This window comes from Sinocyclocheilus anshuiensis, unplaced genomic scaffold (assembly GCF_001515605.1).
Source record: "Sinocyclocheilus anshuiensis isolate Anshui unplaced genomic scaffold, SAMN03320099.WGS_v1.1 scaffold1162, whole genome shotgun sequence".
NCBI classification, from domain to species: domain Eukaryota; kingdom Metazoa; phylum Chordata; class Actinopteri; order Cypriniformes; family Cyprinidae; genus Sinocyclocheilus; species Sinocyclocheilus anshuiensis.
The window spans coordinates 2,093,362-2,103,932 of record NW_015540875.1 but is presented as its reverse complement, the minus strand read 5'-3'; the positions used below and the strand labels follow the sequence as shown (position 1 = coordinate 2,103,932).

The window sequence follows — 10,571 nt, the reverse complement described above, 5'->3', positions numbered from 1 at the left end:
ATAGATAGATAGATAGATAGATAGATAGATAGATAGATAGATAGATAGAGATAGATAGATAGATAGATAGATAGAACAACAGAAAGAGACAGACAGAGAACGATAGATAGAACAATACAGCAATCGATAGGATGATATATAGAACGATAGAACAATAGAGCAATCGATAGGATGATATATAGAACGATAGAACGATAGATAGATAGATAGAACGATAGATCGATAGATAGATAGAACGATAGAACAATAGATCGATAAAACGATAGATAGATAGAAAGAAAGAAAGAAAGAAAGAAAGAAAGAAAGAAAGAAAGAAAGAAAGAAAGAAAGAAAGAAATAAATAGATAGAAATAGTCGAAAGAAAGAAAGAAAGATAGATAGATAGATAGATAGATAGATAGATAGATAGATAGATAGATAGAGTGAAAGAAAGAAAGAGCGAAAGAAAGATAGATAGATAGATAGATAGATAGATAGAACAATAGAACAAAAGATCGAACGATAGATAGAACAATAGAGCGATCGATAGGATGATATACTGTATAGAACGATAGAAAGAGTGATAGAACAATAGAACAACAGAACGATAGATAGATAGATAGATAGAGACAGACAGAGAACGATAGATAGAACAATAGAACAAAAGATAGAACGATAGATAGAACAATAGAGCGATCGATAGGATGATATATAGAATGATAGAACAATAGAACGATAGATAGATAGATAGAACAACAGAAAGAGACAGACAGAGAACGATAGATAGAACAATAGAGCAATCGATAGGATGATATATAGAACGATAGAACAATAGATAGATAGAAAGAAAAAAAAGAAAGAAAGAAAGAAAGATAGATAGATAGATAGATAGATAGAACAATAGAACAATAGAACAAAAGATCGAACGATAGATAGAACAATAGAGCGATCGATAGGATGATATATAGAACGATAGAAAGAACAATAGAACGATAGAACAATAGAACGAAAGAAAGAAAGATAGATAGATAGATAGATAGATAGATAGATAGAGACAGAGAACGATAGATAGAACAATAGAGCGATCGATAGGATGATCGCGTTCATCTTTCATGAACTTTCATCTCTATTGGTGGTAAAGAACTAGCTCGTTTTTAAAGCCTCTGATTTTCAGAAATAACTGATTCTGGACATGTTTCTGATCCGAGCGACGATAAAAAGATTATACAATCGCAAAAGAACCATTGCAAGAACCAATGCAAAATAATGATGACAGTCCATGCAGCTGTCTGCTTTTAACCTTCTCCCAGCATGCAACACAATCCGCGTGAGTGTGTGGGGTTTATTCCTTTATTTCCAGGCAGTGTGGCACAGGGAAGTGGGACAAATCTTGTATGCAGTGGGCAGCCGCAGTCACCGCAAGCGTGTAAAACCTCTGAGGAGCGAACGGATACAAAAGACTTCATTTGGTTGTGTCTCTCCGAGCCGCCTTCATGGGAAAAAGAGGAAAACCACTCGCTTTAAATGATGTATAACCCTAACAAGAACATGCCATTTGTCTTCATCTAAGAATAAAAAATTTTCATCATCACGATACGAAGAAACGCAGACACATCTGGTTCATATTCCCAAAATATGCTCGTGTTGACCTTGCGGTTTGAATGGCGTCTGATCTGAGCTCAGAATCTGACGCGGCACGAGTACAAACACAATACTGACCTAGTTATGCTTGCAAAACGTGGCCCCAGGTGTCTCATTTAAGTCCTGAAGCATGTTCCATCTAAAACAAAAAGAAATGTAATATACTTTTCCAAACACAGAACGCTCTTTCGGCAGAGGAGAGCAAGAGGAATGGCTTTTGTACGTCCCTTTCTGTGAGTGATTTGTAACTTACAAGATTGTTGTTTTTGCCCTTTCCAACATACACAGAAAGTATAGCAGAATTACATAAAGGTCATTCCGGCAAAAACATTGATTTGTTTGTTTGGCTTGAACAATATTAGAGGAGAGAAGTTCGTTCTGCTCGAACAAAACTTGGCTTCATTTGTCATGTTGCTTATAGAAATGACTTAAGCGAATCAATGAAGCAACCGACAAGCAAGGTCATCACCACCACGCCAGTATACTGCTCACACAATGCTGTTCCCTGCGCTCTTAACATGCACTTACAGTGTTTGATTGTCATTTCAGCATCAGCAGTTGAGTTTAACGCCGAGTATGCTGTGCTTTCCTGTGCCAAGTCTGAAATCTGTGGATTTGCAGAGTAATGTAGGCTGCATCGAATCAAGTTAAAGGCATCTATTCTATTTCTAATGATTCTCAAAAGCTCACACAGTCATTTCAGAGGTTTGATGGAAGTTTTGGCACCTTCTGAGTAGTTTCTTTGGACAATCTAACACATTAATCGCACATTTCCAATCCTTGAATTGTCATATTCAAAATCATTCCCACACTTTGAAATTAAGATGTTGAATCCTATGAACTTATCAATGCGTACATTAATTCTGAATGGACTGGAAACAATCTGAACCACTGTGTGGGAAGGAAAAAAAAACACAAAGGGATGAAGGTACAGTAATTATGCAGCTATTTATAAAGAAAAAATGTATATGAAATATCGATTTGAGCTGGAATCTGTGGTTACCAACTAGTGGGTTGTTGCAGACAGCACGGAAAAACAATGATAAATGTAAATAATGTAATGCAACTAAGCATATAATCATGTATAGTTAGGATAACAAAACAGACAGGCTTTTAAAAAGGAAAACAAAATGCTTTCCACATCTTTTGTTGACAATGTCAAAGGCTGTGCATCCAATTAAACTGCCTATTTTGCAAAGTCAGTCAAATTATACCAATGGCAACGTGCACAAATTGTGTGACATGCCCTCCTCCTCAAAAACAATGCATAAAACTATGGAAGGTAAAAAAAAATAAAATAAAAGCATTAATTATGACAAACATGGTTTCTACATACTGTGTTTTGCATTATTTTGCATTATTATTTATATACTTAGATGTTTGTATTGAAAAACAAGAAAAACAATTTAAGACTTTCTGCTCTAATTTAAGACTTTTTTTAGACCCGCAGAAACCCTGCAAGAATAACTGACCACAGAACGCAGAATAAAGAAGTCCAGTGAGACGCAACATAATCCAATATCAAACTCACCATATTGTTGGTGGATCAGATCCCTCAACTTCTAAAGAGTCGAGTTTGCTGTCCATCTGGAATTCAGTGAAGACCAGTGAGATGGTGTCTCCTGGATCAGCCAGGATGGTCCACGTGCACTCGCCACTGCTCTGATAGTCCTTCTGAAAGTCTGGACTGGAGATGGTGCCACTGGAGCCTCGGAAGGTCCCGCCACATGTGTCCTCAGCTGTCGGCCAAACAAACGCACAATTTTAGCAAATATTATCCATAATGTTAACAAGTGCGAAATGTGGAATGTTTGTGAACTGAAGGCATTATATTTTGTGAAGCTGCTAGGAAACATTAGTGCATTATGAATAGAGCTTTATGAAGAAAACAGAGCAGGAAGGGGTTGCCCAACTGTTAGCTGCAAGTCAAAGGTCTGTTTTGCAAAGCAGAATCATTGACATTATGATTATGACGGATGTGACGAGTGGGGCGGGGTCGAGAGCCGTGGGAACGGAGCGAGGCAGGTGGAGTAAATGATAATGCGCGACACCTGCGCCACTCACCGGTCTCGAGTCCCACGGAGGTGCTCCGGAAGGGTAAAAGGAGGAGTGACGAGAGAGGACCAGGCCTGGATTTTATGTTGTTTTGTTTCTGTTTGTGCGCGGCAGTCGTCCGTGCTCTGTATGTGTAATCAAATTACACATACAGAGCAGCGTTATCCGGACTCTTTCATTATCGTTCTCAGTGATTCTAATAAAGCTAATCTCACCCGTGAGCTGCCTAAATATAGACAGCACATCACATACCCCACCAGAGACAGCAATATACTGGACCACTGCTACACTGTTTCAGACGCTACAGATCTCTGTGCACTGGAACATCTAGGCATAAAAACAGTTTTTTCCCCCATGCCATCTCCAGCTTAAACCGCTAACATATGAATCATTACCTGCGTTCTGTAATTCATTTCCGTAATTCATTCTACATCCTTAATTATTGCCTCTTTCTCAAGTATTATGTAAATACATATGCATATCTCTTTATTTATACAGTTCTATATAGAGTAAATGATGCACAAATCTGTACATAAATCTACTGTTCCAGATTCATACAAATTTATTGTTAAGGTTTATTATTATTTAAATGCTTTTTTGTTTAGTTTTTTCTGTTCTCATGTCAGATGTGTATGTATGTATGTATGTATGTATGTATGCATGTATGTATGTACCAGGAGCACCTTAAAAAACCACAACAAATTCCTCGTGTGTTTGCACACCTGGCGAATAAAGCTAATTCTGATTCTGATTCTGACATCAGGTTGATCATGCTAATTGCTGGTTGTGTTCTGAGGAACAGAATGATTGTTTTAATGAGAATTATATGGGTTTTGTAAGCATTTATTTTCCAAAAACAAAAATAAAATCAACACTTAATTATGCAGCCCAAGTCTGGCTTGAAAAGAGAGACAGTGTCAGATAATTAATCTAATTAGCTTCATGCAGGATAAGAGGAAAGTGTCTTAACAAAACACTCCAAAATGCACTTACTGTACCTAATGAAGGGTATTTTTATTTCAAATAAACATCAGCTAATGCAACATACTGCACACGCATTTGGTGTGCAACAAATGCATTTGTTTTAAGCATATAACATACCTTTAAGGAATCATTTTATTATTTATTATTCACTCTCATGTCGTTCCAAACCCATATATGATTGTTTTTTTTTCCATGCAACACAAAAGGAGGATTTTCTGGAGTTCTTTTACATGAAACAATCACTCAAAGTGAGCTGTCAAGCTGCACAACGGGGCAATATTGCAAGTATTGCAAGCACAGCAAATCCATATTGTAAGATTTGATATCTATGCATGAAAAATCATTTATTTATTTATTTATTTATTTAAAAAGTCGACACTGTGAGATAAAAAGTCACAATTACCTTCTTATGGTGAAAAAACAAACAGAATTACAAGAAACAGAATTCTGATGGGAAAAAAACTCTAAATTTTGAATCGATATCTAGTAATTCTGCGTTTATTTTGCCCCTTTTCTTTAAAATGTTGAGTCATATCTCAAGTTTACATCTCAGAATTGAGAAAAAAAAAAATCTGAATTGTGAAGTAATTACCTTTTTAATTTATTTATTTTTATTCTGTGGCAAATAAAATTCTGAATGAAATAAATAGCGATAACTACAATTCAAAGGGTCAGGAAATATAATTTCTTAAGTTATCTCCATAGGTCCACATCCATATCTGACAGTGAGAGATATAATTCCCAACTTGTAAATTACATTATGCATATTTAATTATTAAATATGATTTTAAATGCACATGTAGCAGTGCACATCTCATTCATTACGAATCCAGCAGACAGCAGGTGCATTTGCGTGTTCAGATGTTTCAAAGCAGTGGACCATCCATTACTAAAATTTCTGAAAGCTTCAGCTTCATATCTATTAATGTGTGCTGGCAGTTCATGTTCTCTAAGCTGCAAATTGCCTTATATGTCGGCATTTCTGCCCTAAAAAGCTATTTTAGGCAAACTCGTGCTTTATCACAGGACTCTCTCGGACAGCTCATGCAAGGAGAAAATAACGAATGAGCTTCAGCTACACGAGGGTCCAGATCTGCATGGCACAGCTGCTTAAAATGCAGGTAATACAACACGTTTGCAAAGCAGAGGTTAGTCACACGTAAACAAAAAAGTTTGACTAAACAACAAAAAGTCCCATCCACACCGCAGCTTATTTTGGTTGCCCATTTGGCGAGGAAGAGACCATTTGTCTAACATTTAAAGTAGCTAAACACTAGTTGTTTTCTACATGCCATTTAGGAAAATATGGTCTGTAAGTGATTATTCCACAAGAACAAAATGCAGTGTATAAAAGTATTTTAATGAAAACGATTAAATTTAGCATGACAAATCAATAACATTTACACCATAGGGCTGTTTTATTGCATTATTGCATCATTTTTCTAATAATTAATTGGGTGTCTGTCAGTTATGCCTTACTTAAATTATGATAAATTATGGTATTGCAGTCTGCACAAATAATTATAATTGTATTTTTTTATTAAATACATTTTTATTTTTTTAATTTAAACATTTATTATAAATTCAATTTTAAATTTAGATTATTTTTAATTTAAATTAAATTAAGAATTTATTTGAAGTACTTTAGATTATGACACAGTTACAGAAAATATTTGAATGAGTACTTTTCTGATCATCTAAAAAAATTTAACTTCAAATACCTATTTTTCACCAACATAATTCAGAAAAAAGTATCTCTTTTAAATAAAAATGTATTTTTAATTTTAATTATTTTTATTTTGTTTTATTTGATTTATCTTTTATTTTATTTCTTTTAAGTACTTATTTTAAATTAAGGCATGGTAGTATTCACAAAATGTTATACAGAAAATATTGGAATATATGTATAGATTTTTGATCATCCAAGTATTTAAAACTTTAAATAACTACTTTTCAAAGACATAATTTAAAAGCAAGCAACATTTTTTTTGCAGTGCTTATTTTAAATTGTGCCATGGTAGTCTCCACAAACTGTTATACAGAAAATATCAGAAGTTTTCTGATCATCCAAGTATTTAGAACTTTATATATGTACTTTTCACGGACTTAATTCAGAAAAGTAGCATTTTCAGGTCTGCTCAATAAAATCTAGTTTGCTTGGTTTGTATCGCCCCAGACAAAACTTTGAGCATCCTTTCTGATGCTGCTAACCTGAAGAGAGTTCAAAAAAATGCAATAATTATTTTATCTTCAAAAGCTTCAAGTTTCAACCTGGTACCATGTAAACACAACTTTGAACTCTGAACTTTGAAACTCGCTCCTAAAAGTTTCATAAAGCTAGGCAATCAGATCAAGAAAGTAGAGCTCGCCAGATCAAGAAAGTCCTTTTACGGTTTTGTCTGCGATATGGATTAGACAGAGCAGGTTAGTGGTCTGTGGGCGGTCCAGGGGTGTGCCGTCTGAGACTGAGACTATACAGAAGACCAGAAGAGGCAGTGACTTCAAGGCATTGGGATCTGATGTGATGGGTACATGAAAGGTACTGGATAATAGATCGGTACATCCCTTATCCTCTCTCATTAAAGCCGAGATCAGAAGAAGAAACATCACACTATGAGGGATTAATGTTGCTTTTCAAGACTTAATTTGGATTCTCATTATCTTTTATTCTGAAGGATGAACTGTCGAATTTTTGTTCTTTCATCAGAATGGAAGTTCAACACTCCTCTGTGAGTGTTAGAGAATCAACTCAAACCCTGTTGAATATGGTTACATTATCACTTATATCAGCCCTGTCTGACTTTACAGCGGCTCCACAGAGTATTTTTGCACTCAAACTATAGTGAAGCGTGTCATTTTACACTTGTGTGACTTTATGCAGCCACTTAAAAAAGCACTTCCACAACAGCTGATTAAAAGTCAATGTGGAAAAGTTAGTTCTGAGAAGAGATCCAGCATAATTTGTTGTTTGCATCTAATGAAATAGCATTAAGACATTTAAGTGCGACTTAATGTGCAAGTACTTTTTGGGGCCAGACATCAACTTAGATTATGAATATGCATAAATACCAAAACTGAAGATATTACAAGCATTACAAGCCTGTAGCATTTATAGGCAAAATTAATATTAAAAGAAACACAGCTTCAAGTCAACATGAAATCAAAATCGAATTAATTTACTTCCTTAAAACACATTTCTGGTCTTGTGCAAAATTTCACCTGCTATATATATATATATATATATATATGATCTGTCAAGCGATTAATCGCATCCAAAATAAAAGTTTTTGTTTACATAATATATGTATGTGTACAGTGTATATTTATTATGTATATATAAATACACACATATACAGTACTTTTTTTTTATATATATACACATGTATTTTAACACATAAACATAACATTTTCATAAATATATACATATATATATATATATTCTAAATTAAAATTAAAAAATATATATAAAATGAAAAATATATATTTTATATTTAATCCAAAATGTCATGTGGTGGTACATAAATGTTATTAAACTACACAAAATAAACACTTCAATATTGCTCTGCTCTGGTCTTGTGCAACATTTAATATTCTACATATTCAAATAAAAAAATAACAACAAAATATAACAAAAAAAAAAATACATCTTAAATCAAAACATAAAAAATCTTTGCCTCTGAAATGACAACTGATGTCAACAGGCTCGCTTATGAATTCATGATGAATAAAATCAAGACCCTCCCAACAGTTTTTTTTATGAAATATCTTGTTTCAGTCTATAAACTGTCACTTTATGGAGAAAAATGTGGGTTGTGAACACTGCTTCATGTTAACTCTCAACAAAAGCATGTCTTGAAAGACAGTCAGTGTTTAAAATCCTGTTGGATTAATTTAAATAAAGCTTGTCATTTTCTTCCCAACTCTCAATTACGCAAACCTCACAGAAGCCGAATCCAGCGTCAGGTAATCATAATGATTATTAGGAGGCTGCAGAGATTATGTACACAGGCCTACATGCAAGAACAATGTGTTATGATTGCATCCCAGGTGTGGAGCCGCATGTGTTCACGCTACAGCTGAATCACACACCTGTGACACACTTATAGAGCACATAAATAAATCAATAATCGCAATATATGAGATTCCTTGCCAGAGGGTAGTTTATCTTCCCCTAGAAAGGCACATTGTCACTGGGGAAGACTAAATAACTGGTGGAAATTGTTAGAGTGGGAAAGGGGGACTTTGTTAGGAAGCGTGAATCGAGGTGGTGTTGCTCATAATTACGTTTTATTTGTAAATGTTGACTGTGCAATTAAATTTATTCACATTTTGTGTACTGTTAAAAGCTTGCTAGAAAATACTAGTCATTTAGTCAGTTAATGAAGCGGCAGGCTTGTGCAACCAAACTGCATTTCCCATCATTCTCTGTGGCTACACAAGAATGAGAACTACAGATGTATCTAATGACCCTGATTTTGTTGCATTAGCACTGCAAAGTTTCCTGTTGAAGTAAAAAAGAGCGAGAAACAACTCTGAAATTGCTCAGTATATTCAATTTATGGCCTTTAGCCAAGACTACATTTAAAATATTTCCATATTTCTCAAAACATCATCCTCCGTTGCTTTAATAGTAGGGATGCACTCATGTCACTTATCAACAGCAAAATGAACTCAATCTGATTTTTGTTTTCTCCTAAAAGCTACTCAAGCTGCTAAACAGTGAAATTACTGAACAATAATAATGTACAATATACAAAACTCAAAAAGCTGATCTTTTTTAACAATACTTCTAAAAGGGAAGATGCAAGAGACAAGATTATGAATGCAACATCAAATGAGTTATGGCGTACTTACACTAATCGTGTCTCTCTGAGCACAGTGATTTTTTTTTACTGTAATTTCAAACATTTTCAATCACTGGCTCTTTGTCATCATGCCCATTTAAGAGACAAAAGTACATTGGATGAAAACCTAATGTCCAAAAAAAAAGTTTTTTTTTATATATATATATATATATATACATATATATATACATACATTCATACACACTAGTAATGTCCATATATATTTGGACACTGACACAATTTTCATAATTTCTGCTCTGTATGCCACCGGAACAGAATTAAAAATAAAACAATCAAGATGAAATTGAAGTGCAGACTTTAAGCTTTAATTCAAGGGATGGAAAAAATTAGAATTGGAAAATTATTGGAATTACAACCATTTATAACCATTATACACAACCCCCCCTCAATTTTCCGGGGCTCAAATGTAATTGGACAAATAAATATAATTATGAATAAAATGTTAATTTCTAATATTTTGATGAGAATCCTTTGCAGGCAATGAATGCCGTAAGTCTGGAACTCATGGACATCACCAAAGACTGGGTTTCCTCTTTTGTGATGCTTTGCCAGGCCTTTACTGCAGCTGACTTCAGTTGTTGTTTATTTGTGGGTCTTTCTGCCTATCCTTTTGTCTTTAGCAAGTGAAATGCATGCTCAATCGGGTTGAGATCAGGAGACTGACTTGGCCATTGCAGAATATTCCTCTTCAAAAACTCCTGGGTTGCTTTTGCTGTATGTTTTGGGTCATCATCCATTTGTACTATGAAGCGCCACCCAATCAACTTTGCTCTTTGGGCTGAATCTGGGCAGACAGTATATCCCTATAGCACAAATAGTGTTCATGCTACTCTTAAACTCAAAATGAAGCACAGCATTCAGGCGGGAACCAAAATGACGTGTTTAGAGGCTCTTGTGCAAATATGGATTCAAGCAGATCACAATAATTAAACTTTATTGTGCTGTGTGTATTTTACAGCATGGTTGTGCAAAATCAGTCAATTTTTATTCAATGATTCCTAAAAACGAAGCCATTCTCAGTTCAATTCAGTTCTCAGTTCAGAGATA

General features: G+C 34.6%; 1 protein-coding gene across 1 annotated transcript in view; it reads right to left on the bottom strand.

Moving 5' to 3' along the window:
* Positions 1-10,571, bottom strand: part of LOC107688260 (CUB and sushi domain-containing protein 3-like) — a 311,798-nt gene that overhangs the window by 213,110 nt on the left and 88,117 nt on the right. Inside the window, exon 8 of the mRNA XM_016485884.1 lies at positions 3,152-3,359. Coding sequence (XP_016341370.1) covers positions 3,152-3,359 — 208 coding nt within the window. The remainder of the gene's footprint in view (positions 1-3,151; positions 3,360-10,571) is intronic.